The following is a 16707-nucleotide window of genomic DNA, read 5'->3' as shown; positions in this document are numbered from 1 at the left end:
CTTGGAATTTATTTTTCTTTGGGAATCTTGATGACCAAAAATTCTGTGATATGATTTTTTTTTCCATAATGTCCTTGAGCCTTTTCTTCTATCCACAACCTGATAGCCGAATATGAACTTTGGACTCTTCAAATGTGTAGATTTTTAAGTCTCTTTTTAATCAATCTTACCCACAACTCCATTTGTCACAATGAGATTTTCACTAGTGCATCTTTGATGGCTACACTTCCCTCAAAGGTAAATGTTTTTGTCTAGACTGTTATTCCGAACAGGCTAAATACTAGTGATCTATTTCAAGTTCACTATAGTTTCCAAAATAATGTTAAAAAAAGTGCTTCGAGTCACTGCTATTTGACCCGGATCTGACTTTGTTATGACCCTGGATGTCTCTTATATGTTTAAAGGATGCTAAGACCATCACCATCACTTTTTGCATTTTTAGGTAGCTTGGAGATTTTGCTATTGGTTTTTGCTAGTTTTGGCTGCATGTTGATCCACCCCTCTTCCATTAAGTGTTTTCTCTCCCCTCTTCCCTTGGAGGGTTTTCTTTCTATGTTCCTTGAGGGAGGTGGGTTGAAAGAAGAAGTTATGGTACTGTGGGAAAGAAGCTTTCTTTGCTTGTTTGTGGGTGCTGTGCAGGGATTATAATGCTTGATTTCTTCTGGACTATTGCCTTTGTTTCTTCTTCAGGGGACAGATTGAATTTTTTTCTTTCTTTCAGGCCTTTCATGGGTTTTTTGGGGTTATTATCTCTTTGGCTACATTCGTGCATTGGGATGCTGTGCTGTTTCAATTTTTGTCTATTTCTCTTTTCTTCATCTGTTCTGTTGTTTTAGGAGCAATTTTGTCTCTATTGATGTGCCTTTTTCTCCTCTATCTAATAATATATCCTTTTCCATAAAAGATTAGGGACCCCTGAACATAGAATCGAGATGTTAGTATAAATAGGGAACAGCTGAAAGATTATATTTTGTCTACTTCTATTTCCAAAGTTTTATACAAAAATGGATCAAATTCAAGATTTCTTAAAAATATTTTTTGTTTAAAAGAATGTAGTCATGGTTGTATTTCCCTACTGCTCTTTTATGTTGAAGATCATCTGTAGGATGGTAAAATTTTCTGGGATCTCTTTTGAGATTCAATGAATGTGGTTGATCTATTTCATGGTGTAATTGGTAGGCATTTTTCTTTTTCTGCAATCAAGTAAAAATACTTTAATACATTGTATGGCTAATTTATTATGTTTTATTCGGTAAATTCTTTTTCTTTGTTCACTAGACTGGTCCTTGTGCATGTGATTTTAGATATGATGGTCAGCGTGCCCAGATCCATAAATTAGTGGATGGTACTGTACATGTATTTTCTCGCAATGGGGATGAAACGACGTCAAGATTTCCAGATTTAGTTGATACAGTTAACAAATTTTCTAAGCCTGCTGCTGAGACATTCATATTGGATGCAGAGGTGGAATTGTCTTCTACTAAGATGGTTTTGACATATGTTAGGAATTGCATCCCTCCAAATGCCAGTATTCGCTTATTCTAATTCTTTGGTCATTCTTCTGGCTTCAGGTGGTTGCAGTCGATAGGAGAAATGGATGCAAGATCATGTCCTTCCAAGAACTGTCTTCCAGAGGGAGAGGGAGCAGAGATTCCTTGATCGCGGTTGGTAGTATAAAGGTATGCTATCCTCCCATGTCATATGTTTTGTGCAAGCACCTAGTGTTACAAATAGCTAAAAGACAATGTGAACTACGGGGGAAATAGTAAGTATATATTTGGATCAATTGAGTGAAATAAGGGATGAATGGAATAGTTATTGGTGGAAATGAGTGGTACAAATAGCTGTTGTCGAATTATGATGTTATTTTATTTAGTCTATACATTAGAGCAGTGGAATAAACTCTAAATGATCAAAATATCTGTATTTATTATGCTAAATATATTTTTTTAAAAAGACTAAAATATAACTATAATGCTAAAACTTATACTTATGAATTTATATTTCATTACTTATCATCCCAAAATTCATTAATAAGTTATTGCTTTAACAGTTAAAAAGACAACCAAGTTAAAAATTGGCAAACAAATTATGTGTTTTTTTTTTCTAAAAAATTAATGTTTTTAGGAGATTAATTTTGAGAGTAAAGGAAGGTAAAGTAAATTAGAGTTTAATATTAACTTTGTTTGTTGTTTTTTTTTATAGGAAATGATAGTAAAGGAGAGATTGAACCCTTCCTTTATCATCTTAACCTTCAATTATCTAACCTTCCAAATTAAGGGATTGCATTTAACAATGTGTTTTCAGTAAAATATTTAATAACCTACTTTTGTCATAATTTGTAACATATCATTTAGTATAGAGTATATTTTTGCCATATTTAGCAAATCAATACCTTACTTTCTTCCCTTTAACCAAATAAGATGGGGCTAAGGCTTCAATTTAACTTCTTCATTATATTAAACCAAACAAGAGATGATTTGAACCCTCTATTTTACTCAATGTTATTCTATGTTACTTTAAAAACCTGTCTTGTGTTTTTCCTTGAACCCCCAACTGTGGAATAGGCTTGGAGTATTGGTGATTGGCCTACCCTTGCAAGAACTTATTAAAAATACAACTTCACAAAATGATAAACTGATGAGAGGGACTGTCACTAACTGGCATTATGTTGTGGGAGGATCTAGGGCAGGCATCAGAGCCTGTTATTTTGGAGCAAATTCCAAGAGCAGAGATGGCGTTGCTGTCACTGTTGTTTGTATTGAGGCTTTGATGAATCACTGTTCATATAAATACCTTTACCTCTGATGGAAGAGGCACTTTTGAGAAAACTTTGGCAATAACAAATCAGCTAAGTCTGTGGTATTTAGCTGTTTTGCCATCTTGATAGGGATCTGTCACAGAGAGAGGAAAAAGAAATATCCAGAAGTTTTTTCCTTCAGTTTTTCTTTCGTTCTTGCCCCTCTTAGTTTCTCCCCATTCTCACTTGGGTTTTCATTTTGTAAACAATTTTAGCTCTCTCTCCCTGACCTAACCCTAACCACAGACCAATCACCCTTTCTCTTCTACAGCTGACCTTCGTTAAACACACCAAGGGCCTCGAGAGCTAAAATTGTATTGGGTGGGCCAGTCAAACCGTTTCCATTTTGATGTCATCAGACCCAAACATAAATTTTTTTCTTGTTTACAAGAAGTCTTTCGACATGGTTAGGGATGGAGAACACCATGATGGATTACGTCTGTGTGAGAACGGCAGAGGGGTCAGGGTTACGATTACTTTGAACAAGTCATAAGATGGCTCGTCGATGCACTCAGTGACTTCTACTGGTAAAAAGGAGGTGTTACATGGGGAAAATGGACTGCGGGGTATAACCGAACAATTTTTTTAGCCCTCTGTCGAAATCAGAATGGAAGAGTATTGGTGTTTAGAGTTACCTGTCATGTGATCTGTAGCACCAGAATCACTCACTCATTTGTTTGATGAGATGATAAGACATCTTTTACCTGATTCAGTAAATATATGGCTGGTGTGCGGTCTTTCAAAGATTCTTGAAGTTGAGATAATCTTGCATACTTGTCGACTGAAACCACAATAATTTTCTCAGAAGAGGAACTAGCAGGAGCAGCAATAGCAATATTCGCAGTTTGTGTTCTCTAATTTCGATTCTGTAACTTCTTGCATTGCCGCTTTGTATGTTCTTGCTCATGACAGTAATAACAAACAATATTATTTAAATCATTATAGCGACTATCTATTTCTTTGTTTTCTCCCCTGTCAGTATTTCTTCTTCCTCTAGCAATAAGAATATTAGTATGCTGATTAGGTGTAGTAGTCTCTGTGCGTAACACTCTACTAAAAACTTCGTGAAGAGATGTGATCTCAGAATCAGATAAGATTTGAGATTTAGCAATCTCAAATTCATACGGAAGACCAGCCAAGAAAATCATTATGGCCATCTACTCTTTCTGTGTTTGTTGTACCTTGATATCAGCACTGAACGGCAAAAGTACATTAAGTTCTTCACATGTCTTTTTAAAGTCCATAAAGTAGGTAGTGAGAGATTTGACCTCCTTCTCAGCATGATAGATAGCTTTCCAAACATAATACATGCGGGACACATTTCCTTTGCCTGTATACAGAAACTTTAAATAATCTATCAGTTTTTAACAAACTCACAGTGATTAATTAAGCCAATTACCTCACTGTCAATTGAATTTCTGATCTGCAGAAACAACTATGTATCATGTCTTAGGTAGATTTGTCTAGTTCCATCAATGGGGAGATCTTGAGTTAAATGATCATCCTTATCAATATTGCGTAGATAAACCCTAATAGTTTTGCTCCACTTCAAATAATTTGTATCATTTAACTTATGCTCAGTGATCTTTGACATGGTTGAGACTATTTCACTCACTGAAAACTTGTTTTCACTCATTCTTATCTTGAGAATATCCACAAATTGTCACTCAAAAATATCCAAATACAGCTGCTAGAGATACACCAAAAACATTGCAAATATACCAAAAAATTTGAGAAAATAGAGTACCTCTTCACGTACGAGTATCAATAACCCTATTAGAACCTCACTGTCAACCACCGGAGATCTGCGCCACCGCTGCTGGAGTTACATGCACCGCCTTCTGAAATTACCAAATAACCTCTATTCGACCGGAAATCACCATAGAACTCCAATGTCAGCCCTAATCTGGAATGGCACTTGCAGAAACAGCCGAAATCAGGCTGGAGATCGAAAAATCGCTTTCTGTCGTGCGATTTGCTTTGCCGCGCTTTTCTTTCTTCGGCCTTCTGGTTTCGTGCATAGAGCCGGTCGACCGAGCCCTTTTATTTCTTCTATCCTCGAACGAGAAAGCAAACCGCACAGAAATACCCTCCTCCGGCAAACCCAACGCAGACAGCCTCAAACTGCCACGCAAACCACCGTCTCCGCTTCTCCTGCGTACACCATCATGATGGCCGCACTTTGAACTGGTCGGAGATCGTTGGTCAACTTCCTCCGGTGCCGAGAATGGGTGTTTAATTTTTTTTTTGGTCTGATGAAATTTGGCTCCTAAAACCCTAACCCTATCTCTGATATCATGTAAGAATTAGGGAAAGGGATACTGAATATTTTCTTATGTTTTATTGAAACAAAAGGAGGGATATATATACATGTAGATGGATTCATATATAATAATCAACATAAATTATCCTAATAATTTTCTTCCTAATTAACCTTACATATTTGGAAATATAATAATACTATCATGTTAGAAAATATTTTATAATATGCTAACAATTTTATTGTTTTAAAATCATTACATAAAGTTTCACAAATCATGTTTCCATTTTCAGAAACTACTTATATTTTCTGTACAAATATAGAGGAATTTAGAAAGCAAAAACTTGAGTTTTCTATGACTAAACAGTGCCTGAATTTTCTTTTTTTTCTTTTTCCTTTTTTCTTTTAACAGCTAAACGTGTTTACTTCTGATAATAAATTCAATTATTGTATCTGTCTGTCTTTTGTTTTGCCACCTTTGGTTTAGTAATTTAATATCTCATGTACTGACTGTGGTTGCAGGTTGACATTTGCGTGTTTCTTTTCGATGTCATGTTTGCTAATGGAGAGCAGTATGTACCTTGGATCTTGCCTGGATCAATTTTAGCTCTTTTGGCAAATTGATATGGACAACGTTTTTGGTTACTTAACATGGACAGTTGAATGCAAATCTGGCTGTAGAGAACATTATACTTTCTTCTTTCATTTTTATTGTAGTATAATCGCATTGATTCTGTTATTTTCAAATGAAAATAAAATTCTAATTTGACAATTCTACTACAGGCTGCTAGATGTTCCTCTTCGCAAAAGAAGGAAATGTATGCTTCTCCTATATATGATGTGAATAACAGCTCTCTCAGACATAAGGATCTTTTTCTCCTCAGGGTTTAACGTTTCAAATTTGATTCTTTTTCTTCTCTTCATGCCTAAATTTCAGATTTAAAGGATTTGTTTCAGGAGGAGGAGTTGGGTTACTTTGGGTATGCAAAGGAAATGACAGTAAGTTCTCTAATCTTTAGTAGGATTAGCACTATTGATTTATGTCATATGTGATGGTTGAATAGAGCTATCTCTCCAGATATTGAGTGATGGCTAAGGAGACGAATGGCCATCTGATTTGCATTTTGAGGTGGCTTTGCAACTTTCGACTAAGTTATTTGACACTCTTGAGGTTTTCTTTGCCTATTTGAGGGGTTCTATGAAGATTAAAGATCATAAAGTGTGATGGTGGGGTGCCTTTTTGCTGAATATTGGATATTGTGGCTGGAACAGACTTAATTTTTATTTGGGGTAGGATGATTTTAATGGACTATTTGTGTGCTAGATGGCTTCTTTGCGGGCTATGCACATAGTTATCTCTTAAGGGTTGCCTTTGTCAATCATGCAAAGGAAGCAGGAGATTATTTTATGTTGATGTATGCACTTTTTTTGTTTTTGAGAGAAAAGCAATTCTATTAAGAGCACCAAGGGCATGCAACATACAACAAAATTACATAATTTATATTCTCCAAAAGTAGAGAAGAGCAAAGATAGCCAAAATACTAACACATCAAAGATGCCCTATAAGCATGTAGACAAAATTTTAAACCAACTCTCTGTAACCTCTTGAAAAGGGGAAGAGGAGTTGTCAAAAGCTTTACTGTTCACATTTTTGTCGTTTTTGTTTGTAGGAGGATACCTTTTGTTCCTCTCTTTTTACTCACTTTCTCTTAGTAATATCTTCTGTGTGGTTGTGTGTGTGTGAATATGTATATATATATATATATATATATATGTATAAACAGGAAGTTCCCTGATGTTGGCAATTTCCTTTTCGCTTCATAGGTGGAAGCAGATGATGCTTGTTTAGGTAACGAAGTCAGCTTGACTAGGATAAACTCTTTTCTTGAAGATGCATTCCATTCCTCATGTGAAGGAATTATGGTTAAGTGTTTAGATGTTGATGCTGGATATTCTCCATCAAAGCGTACTGACACATGGTTAAAGGTTTTACGGTCATCAAAGATTGCTTTTCTTTATCCAACAACTACGTGGTGTGAAGGTGGGAAATTAAGAATTGCTGATTGAGCTTGGTGTTTCTGTTGTAGGTCAAGCGAGATTATGTTGAAGGACTGAGTGACTCGCTGGATTTAGTCCCAATTGGGGCTTGGCATGGAAATGGAAGAAAAGCAGGATGGTTGTCTTATTGTTTTTATTTCCTATTTTTTGTGTGGATCTGCATCATGAAACTGACTGAAAGTTGAAATAGTTCCTTTCTCTCACCCAATTGAACAAAGTCGTATGTCTAAGGTGGAGTAGTTGAGACTGAAACTTGCTGAAACTAAAAAAGCTTGCCTCTTTCACCTAAGCAAACAAAATTTATAGTTTGTTAGCATAACTATCCTTTTTCCCAGTCTCAACTGCTAGAGTGTGTTCTTGATGAATTCAGAATTAAGTGGTGTATGATTATATTCACTGTGATAGACCACTCATCATGGAAGAGAAGCTAAGAATTGGAAATTGTTTTAATCTAATATTTTCCTGCTGAAAATGATTTAGAACTATCTCTTTTCCTTTACACTTGTAGAGGATAAATGAGCAGGTAAGGTTGAAAGAGCTACCAATGAGTCTTTGTTTCATGAAGTTTTTATCCCAGAAAAAGTGCTGCTAATGTTTTGATTAGTTGTTTAGTGACAGTAGAGAGCAGTACAATCATGCAAAGTTATTTTACAGCAATATGAGGAAAAATAATGTCATAGTTTTGGGCAAATGCTTCCTTCATAACATCCTATGTGTTTGGAATTGGACTTTGTATTATTGCAGGTACAGTCCATTCCTCATGGCATGTTACAACCCGGAGACTGAGGAATACCAAAGTGTCTGCCGTGTCATGTCTGGCTTCTCAGATTCTTTTTATGCAGAGGTAAAAATATGAAGGTTAATAGTATCAGAACATTTTAGACTACTTGCAATACTACAAGGTTATTTTCTTTTCTCTATTAGGTATGTTTTATTGCTTATTTGAAAATAAATCTTCATGGTTATAGAACATGAAAGTATCTTCTGCTGTTTGATAAATTTAAGAGGTCGATCACTGAAGATCTACAATTACAGTGATCTTCTAGAACCATGTTTTTTTATTATTACATCCAGTGATCTTCTATACTATATATGGGGATAACGTTTTCTGGGTTTTCAAACCTAAGAATATGACAAAATTTACGTTGTGGTTCCAGATAAAAGATTTGCTTTCATGTTTGAACTTCTTTGACTAAACAACATGGAGATTGGGGTTTTGACCATTACAAATTAGTTGTGAAGTTTTTTTATTACTGAATTTTTCTACCATTATATAACTGTTCTTTTCTATGTTTAATCTCAGATGAAGGAATTCTACTCTGATGATAAGATCTTATCCAAAAGGCCAGTTTATTATAGAACAGCGGAGGTGCCAGACATGTGGTTTCCTCCAGTACTTGTTTGGGAAATCCGAGGTGCAGACTTCACAGTGTCACCCGTTCACCAAGCTGCCATAGGTTTAGTTCACTCTTCCCGTGGCATTTCAATAAGATTTCCTAGATTTATTCGGTCTGTGTTGGATAGAAACCCCGAGGAATGTAGTACAGCAGCAGAAATAGCTGAAATGTTTCACTCTCAGACTCGTAAGATGGATGTGACAGCCGAAGATTGAAGACCTCCTCTCTGCCTCTGTTAATCTATCATTTGGGTTGCTTCATGGAAGGTGCACGAAGGCCGAGTATTTATAAGTTGCAGGAAAAGTGTAGGTTTGTAGATTGTAATTAACAAATGGTTTTGGTTGCTCATTTTGCTCTTGCTGCCTTGAAAATATATAGATTTTGGAGGTTTGTAGTTAGTTTTGTTTTATATTTGCATTTTTAATTTTATGGTATTCAAGTAGTTTTATTTCTATCGAAAAATGTATTATATGGTTTTGCGATGTAATCCTCGTTGAGTATTAGTCTTTATACCAGTTTATGTACGTAGTTAAACATTGGATGGTTTTAAGATAAAATCTAAGATATATTTTTATGGTTGATGTTATCATTTATCTATCATAGTTTATTTTTTAATTATATTATTTAAAGCAGAGCATAAAATGCATATATCTTTACTTTCGTTTAGAACTTAGATCTGGGCCTAAAAATCTGGGCCTAAAAATTTGGGTCAAACAATTTGGGCCTGAAATTTTGGACCTGGAAATATGAGACTAAAAATGGGCCTGAATATTTGGACTTAAAAGATTGGGCCCGAAAATTTGTGCCTAAAAATTGGGCCGGAAAATTTGGGTCTGAAAACATGGGACTGAAAATTTGGGCCAAGAATATTGGGTGTGAAAATTTGGGCCTGAAAATTTGGACTTCTAAATTTGGGCCTGAAGTTTAGACCTAAATTTTGGGACTTAAAACTCATGCCTGAACATTTGGGCCTAAAATTTGGGCTTGAAAATTTGGGGCTCGAAATTTCAGCCTAATTTAGGCCTAAAAGATCGGTCCTGAATATTTGGGCCTGAAAAACTCAGGCCTGACTATTTGGGCCTAAAAGATTGAGCCTAAGAAAGGGCCGGAAACTTTGAGTCTAAAAATTCAGGCCTGAAAACTTTGGCCTAGACAATTGGGCGTGAAAATTTGGGCCTAAAAATTTAGGACTGAAGATTTGGACCTTAAAATTTGGGCCTAAAAATTGTGCCTGAAAATGCAAGCATAAAAATGTAGACCCACATTTTTTACTCTTACCATTGAGGGGTATGGTTATTTTTTTACTATTGTTGATGATTGCACTCTTACTACTTGGGTTTATCTGCTTTGCCAGAAATCTGACGTCCTTACTATTTTTCTTGACTTTTATACTTTTATTCTCACTTAATATGAGATTCCTATCAAGTCTGTGAGGTCCGACAATGCACATAAGTTAAGTTTTCATTCATTTTTTAAATTTAAAGGGATTCTTTCATATCACTCTTATGTTGAAACTCCGCAACAGAATTCTGTTATCGATGGTAAACATCAGCATATCTTAAATGTCGTATGGGCTTTACTTTTCCAGTCTCATGTTCCTTTAGTGTATTGGGGTGACTGTATATTGACCGCTGTTTATATCATTAACTGCACTCCGTCTCCTTTACTCTCACATAAGACTCCTTTTGAGCTTCTGACATCTAAAAAGTCATGTTATGATCATTTACGTACTTTTGGATGCCTGTGTTACAGTTCTACCCTCATGAGTCAGCGTCATAAATTTTCTCCTTGTTCTCGTGCATGTATCTTCCTCGGTTATCCTTCTAAGTTCAAGGGCTACAAACTCCTTGACCTAGAAACTAACCAAATTCATATTTCTCGTGATGTTACCTTCCATGAGACTATTTTTCCTTTCTCTACTCCATCTCCGAGTATTCCTCATCCAGAGTTTTTTTCAAGATCGTGTTTTATCTGTTTCCCTTGATTTCCCTACACCACCTCCTTCTCATGTTTTCGCTCCACAATCTCTTTCTTGTGTTCCGACTTGTCCTCAGCATGTCACACGACCTCCATCTTACTTGGTTGATTATCACTGCTATCATACTGATACCCCCATAGTCACATATCCTATTTTATCATTTCTCACTTACGGTAGACTCACACCTCATTATCACAATTTTGTACTTGCACTTTTTTCTCACATTGAGCCCCAATCATTTTCCGAGGCAGTCCGATTAATAGTTTGGAGGGATACAATGCATACTGAGTTGAGCGCTCTTGAGAGCAATGATACCTAGTCTGTTGCCCTCCAAGCAAGAAACTAGTTGATTGCAAGTGAGTCTACAAGATTAAGTATAGGTCTGATGGTACTATCGAGCGGCACAAGGCCCGCCTTGTCGCCAAGGATTTTACCCAATAGTTTGGTGTTGACTTCATTGATACATTCTCACCAGGACAAGGTCTTCACTTTCCTGCTTCGTCTTCTATTTAGATCAAGGCTTTTTCAAATGCTAATTGGGGTACTTGCCCTGACACCAGAAGATCTCTTACTGGGTACTGTATCTTTCTTGGATCCTCTCTTGTTTCATGGAAATTAAAGAAGCAGCAGGTTGTCTCCAGATCCTCTGCAGAGGCAGAGTACTGTTCTATGGCCAACATCTCATGTGAGATAGTGTGGATCCTGAACTTATTGCGGGACTTGTAAGTGAAACATCAAGGACCAACTTTGCTTTATTGTGACAATCAAGACGCCTTGCACATTGTGGCTAATCTAGTATATCATGAGATGACGAAACACATTGAGTTGGATTGTCACTTCGTTAGAGAAAAAATTCAAGATGGGGTCTTGAAAACTATGCATGTATCATCACGAAATCAGATTGCAGATTCAAGGACCAAGGCACTTTCTTTTTCGCAATTCTACAGTTTATTGGGCAAGATGGGTATCATTGACATGTACTCTCCATCTTGAGAGGGGGGGGTATTAGAGTATTCTGTTATTTTTGTTATAACTGATTGTATTGTTATTTTACTTTATTACCCTTACATGTATATAACATATTCTTTGTACTCTGTAAAATCAAATAAACAGCTTAATATCTTTACCTAATGCCAAGTTGTTCTCCATTAAAACTTATATAACCAGAGATTTGATTACGTGACTGCCATTATTAGATTATGATTTTGCTAAAAAATGGTTTAATAAATTCTTAATCTACTGAATTATTTTTGACATTATGAGAGAGAAATGTCAAACATTGTAATTATTGAGATATGAATAATCTAGTCTTCTTAACTCTAGTAACTTTTGGTTGATTCAGTAATTATGTTAACATGACGTTTGGTTGCTACTAATGTCTTGTTGTCATTAAGATAATACCTTATGAGGATAGTAATTGTTAGTATCTTCTTGTCATTGCCACCACGATGTCGATTTTATCATCGTGCTTTTGGTAAGTTGTTCAAATATTAAGGTTGCTTATCATTTGCTTTTAAGTCCATATCATTTTATTGGTAAAAAATTTTATAATTTTTTCTGTATCAGTTAACTTAAATTTAAAGAATTTAGTTGATTAGTTTTATTTATCGACTATCATAATATTAATATTTTTTCATTAAAATATAATATTATTACGAGGTTAATTCCTTGTATTGCTGTTATAGGAGTGTAGGCCATGTAGAAAAGTAGATTTTTTACCTTAAAATACTCTCTCTGGCTAATACATGTACTTTTTTTTAATTATCATTTATGTCTTTCTACTGCAATATATAATGTTGATTGATGATGTTGGTTTTAATACGAGACTAATTAGATAATGTAATTTTCATATTATGATTTAGTAAATTATATAAATTAAGTGACTTTATATATATATATATACATATATATATATATTAAGGGAATTATTCTAAAACCTTAAGTAATTATAGCTTTATAATTATTAAAAAAAGAAAAACATTATATACATTATGGCTTCTTAATTTCTAAAAAGTTTATATCTCTCATATATATTGTTATATTTTAATAATTGTTATACTTATGTGATTGATATCAACTGTGCTTACATATACATATCAAAAGAATAATTATATTGGTTGAAATTATTTTTATTATTTTTTTTTAAAAAAAGTATAATAAATTTATTATTTTATATTTCAAATATTCTTTACAAAAATTAATTTAAATAGAGCAAACCGCATATTATAAAATCTTGAATTTCTAAAATTTTAATTTAATAATGAAAAGCCTGAAGTAAACTAACCAGTAACCTCCTCCACTCCGGGCGCTCTTTTCATACGTTTATGATCTCCCGCCAAATCTCGTAACCGGTTATCGCCGGTAACCAGTCATAGGATCCAGGCACCGACTGAAAAGAGAAGAACATCCTTCTTCTTCAGAGACGCTTTCCCTCCGCATTCCCTCCGTCTTCGCCCTGTTTGAGGGTCGCATTGTTAGTACGCACTTGTGAGCTTCTGTCTCTGATAAAACCCGTATTTGGAAGTTGAGAAGCTTGTTTTCAGACGACACTTCTGCTTGTCTGTTGTTATTCTTCAGCTTCCTTCTTTGTTTTCTTCCGAGTTCGATGAAGGTTTTGGAAACCTAGGGTTTTCAACGATTGTTAACTGAAACCGTATGCAAGTAGGGCGATTTCTTGGGATTCGAGATAATGAGTGCTGTTAACATTACCAACGTCACCGTCTTGGATAATCCAGCCCCATTTTTGACCCCGTTTCAGTTCGAGATTTCCTACGAGTGCTTGACGCCTCTCGAAGACGGTACTTCCTGCCCCTATTCCTTTACTGAAATTTTCTTTGTTCTTTGAATGCCTTTGGTGTTTAATTGTTATTTGTTGCTTCAATTTGAGTTTGGTAGAGCTAGGGTTATGCTTACGTAATGATTCTTTGACTTGGTCTGCTTGGTTATGAAAAATGATGGGAGGAAACAGAAGATGAAGTTTCAATACCTGCGTTTTTTAAATGCAAAACGTACCTCCGGTTTATTGGAAATGGGGCTGGTTTTCTTGGTGATTGCGTGACTAGAACAAGAAGATGGTTTAACAATTTAAGTAAAAGATATTACTGTGCCTGTTGATATTGAATAGACCATGGAATTTCATTACTGGGAAATGATCAATCGAGTGAAATGAAATTTCATGCTACAAACAAAACATGAAGGGCATGTCTTCGTGGAACCTGTACTTATGTTCTTTAACTTTCTTACAATATTTTAAAAGAAAAAAACAGCTGCTTTGATTGGAATTGAAAACCCTATTTACCATGTAATGGTCTCTCCATGGATGTGTGGTCAAGTTGATTTTGAGTACTAACACAACATGTTGCTGCTCTCAAGGATAATCTTATTGCAGCTTTTTCAGGTTCCCCTAATAAAATTTATAAAGCCTTGCCCCCCTTTATAGTGTTGTCAAGCGAATTAATTGCTTTGGTTTTCTAGTTAATTGGTTATAAGAGGTTTTAACTCAATCTTTCATTGTACACGTGTGATGCTATCTTTTGAGTGCAATCCTGTTATACATGTAGATATGCTTGAAAAATATAAGGACATTTTGCTTCAAAATCAAAGTTGAGATTTTGATGTGTATTTAAAATTGGAAGGTAATGTTAATATTGGACCAATTAGATAAATTTGTGTATGTAATGCTATTCATATATGCACAACCATATGAAACAAGGTTAATATAATGCTATCCTACATATGTACAGCAATCCAAAAGAAAGTTTTTATTATCTCCATAAGCCCAGAAGAAAGATTTACACTATAATTCATCATCTAAGAGATTAGAACCCAATTTGGCTAAAAACTATTCTGATGTTGATTAAAAGAATGAAGAACATGCAGTAGTTGATATAGCAGACACTAATGCTAGCATCCTTTGGAGCAAAGGTTACAGCATTTAGAATGTTCGTTAAAGCTATTAGAATAAATTAAGAATTACTAAAATGATGTAACAGTGGAGGTATGTCGAACAAGAGATCTGATTCTTGGACAAGACACATGAGTACGGTTATGCCAGGTACCAAGTTTCATTGAAACTTAAAAATCATATCTGTCTCTCTATTTCTTTTGTTTTCCAATCTCCTATCGTCCAATCTTATTCTTTGTTTGTTTTATTTTCCCCTGTTAGTTTGAGGAGTCTCATAGTGATGAAGTTCTGGTCTTTTTTATAGTAAAAACCCTGACCTCTATCTTTTTCCCTTGAAAGTATCTATGTCCTCTTCTTATGGTAGTAACGATTACATATTCACCTTAAGAATAAATATAAGAGAACGGGTGCAATCTCTATATAGTTATTGGATGATTGTCCTCTAAGTTACTCGTGGTGAGAAGGGACACTTTTGGACTCAGAAGATGGGGAAAAAGACAATATTAATTGTACTTTCATGCATGCAAAGTCTTAAATAATATAGTGAGTTTGATTATTCCAAATACTTAAGCTTATAGGAAAAACACAAACTATTATTTGTATATTAATACTCCCTTCAATGAGGACTAGAACCAAGGGGCAAGTAACTAATGGTAGATTGGTGGGTTTTGCATGACTTGAAGTTCAATAGTGGGCTAAAGAATGGTTGAACAAATAATACGAGTGGGAGCATCATATGTCCACTTCAACATAGCATTCATGAGGCCAAGTTCATGGGACACATTTCTTTTCTGGAACTTTAGTTGTGCTATGTTTGTGCTTCTCGATTTTAGGTAATAGTTAAGAAAAATGCATTGATGGGCATCTTGACAATATGCGAGTGATTGTTAGATTTTGAATTGTTGGTAATGTTTATGCTGCCAGAAGCTTTTAGATTTTTCTGTTTAATGTCAATTAGCATTCAATGGTTTCATTGGTTATGAAAACTGTGGAGGCTCAAATCATTGTTAAAGATGTAATGTTTGCTTGCATTTACTTACCTTCATATCTAAGGTAGAATTACAATTTTTTATCACATTCTTATTCAGGAAGAAGTTAGCCCCTGTGCATCTTCAACTGTCTATTGTTATTAACTTATGATATCTGTGCAGACTTGGAATGGAAACTCATCTATGTAGGATCTGCTGAGGACGAGACTTCTGATCAATTGTTGGAGAGTGTACTTGTTGGACCTGTTAATGTTGGAAATTATCGTTTTGTATTACAGGTAATTAACTTTTTCTTTTGGTTCTTTATTTTGACACTACATATGATTTGCATAATTTGGAGATGGCATTGGTTTTACAGTGTTTTTCTTGTTGGAAATTTGCAGGCAGATCCACCAGATCCATCAAAGATCTGTGAAGAAGATATTATTGGTGTTACAGTGCTTCTTTTGACATGCTCATACCTTGGTCAGGAATTTGTTCGAGTTGGCTATTATCTAAACAATGATTATGAGGATGAGCAGCTTCGAGAGGAACCTCCTCCCAAGGTCTTGATTCATAGGATTCAAAGAAATATTTTATCAGACAAACCAAGGGTCACAAAGTTTCCAATTAACTTCCATCCCGAGAATGATGAAAGTGCTGGAGAAACTCACCAAGTCGAGCAGGCTGAGGATATTGATCGGGAGGAAGAACCAGGGGTTTCACCAGAACCAAGTCATCCTCCAAACAGACAGGAGCCTTAGCTTTTGTCACTCTGTAGTGACCAAAATTCCAGTATCTCCATATTGTACTCCATTAGTGACATTTTTGCCTGAAATATCACGGGGACTTCAGACTTGACCATGGTTAATGTTGTGTTTGCAATGATGTAATATAGAAAGTTCGAGGGAGTGTAGGTAGACAGTGACTGAGCGAATGTCTGTAAACCCAGTTCTCCAACAAATACATCATGCATTTCAAATTCGATCTTGAAAGTTTGTAATGGTGCGAAAAGGAAACTCTGTTTTATAATAGCTTTGTCAACTAAGTTGATATGGTTATTCTTTAGGTCCGAGTTGTGTGATACCCAGCTCAGTAAAATAAATAATTAGTATTTCAAAAAGAACTCTTAAGAAGAGAGGAAGAAAGATTAGGTCTGCAGCAACATATGTAAATTTTCAAAACTAATTTATGGTTCAAGTTCATATTATATTCATGCTCATTAGGTATGTATAAAAGGAAAAGATAAAGGTAGAGAGATACACAGTAGGGTTTCCAGTGATTTGTTCCTTTGGGTCAAGTTGTGAGGAACCTTAGCTATTACACTATTTTATCTATAATC

The 16707-nt window shown here is 35.2% G+C and overlaps 2 protein-coding genes across 2 annotated transcripts in view; both read left to right on the top strand.

Annotated features, from left to right (window-relative positions):
• LIG6 (DNA LIGASE 6) overlaps positions 1-9101 on the top strand; it is a 29500-nt gene extending 20399 nt beyond the window's left edge. Inside the window, exons 11-19 of the mRNA XM_088212261.1 lie at positions 1305-1464; positions 1572-1679; positions 5583-5632; positions 5844-5878; positions 5998-6059; positions 6885-7046; positions 7148-7236; positions 7863-7962; positions 8422-9101. Coding sequence (XP_088068387.1) covers positions 1305-1464; positions 1572-1679; positions 5583-5632; positions 5844-5878; positions 5998-6059; positions 6885-7046; positions 7148-7236; positions 7863-7962; positions 8422-8730 — 1075 coding nt within the window. The 3' untranslated portion in view covers positions 8731-9101. The remainder of the gene's footprint in view (positions 1-1304; positions 1465-1571; positions 1680-5582; positions 5633-5843; positions 5879-5997; positions 6060-6884; positions 7047-7147; positions 7237-7862; positions 7963-8421) is intronic.
• A 3761-nt stretch (positions 9102-12862) lies between these two features.
• Positions 12863-16433, top strand: LOC110807515 (putative histone chaperone ASF1A). The gene is made up of 3 exons (XM_022032657.2): positions 12863-13291; positions 15549-15664; positions 15770-16433. The coding sequence occupies exons 1-3, from the start codon at positions 13183-13185 to the stop codon at positions 16127-16129; spliced, it is 585 nt and encodes a 194-aa protein (XP_021888349.1). The 5' UTR covers positions 12863-13182; the 3' UTR covers positions 16130-16433.
• The last annotated feature ends 274 nt before the right edge of the window (positions 16434-16707 follow it).

This window comes from Carica papaya, chromosome 1 (genome assembly GCF_054855325.1).
Source record: "Carica papaya isolate Zhongbai chromosome 1, ASM5485532v1, whole genome shotgun sequence".
In the NCBI taxonomy this organism is placed as follows: domain Eukaryota; kingdom Viridiplantae; phylum Streptophyta; class Magnoliopsida; order Brassicales; family Caricaceae; genus Carica; species Carica papaya.
The sequence above is the reverse complement of the archived record's forward strand: the minus strand, read 5'-3'. Positions and strand labels throughout refer to the sequence as shown.

Bases quoted from the DNA above. Each gene is read 5' to 3' on its own strand.
- LOC110807515 (XM_022032657.2), top strand. From the start codon at position 13,183: ATGAGTGCTGTTAACATTACCAACGTCACCGTCTTGGATAATCCAGCC. The intron at 13,292-15,548 runs GTACTTCCTGCC...ATATCTGTGCAG, and splicing joins CTTGACGCCTCTCGAAGACG to ACTTGGAATGGAAACTCATC. The intron at 15,665-15,769 runs GTAATTAACTTT...GGAAATTTGCAG, and splicing joins ATTATCGTTTTGTATTACAG to GCAGATCCACCAGATCCATC.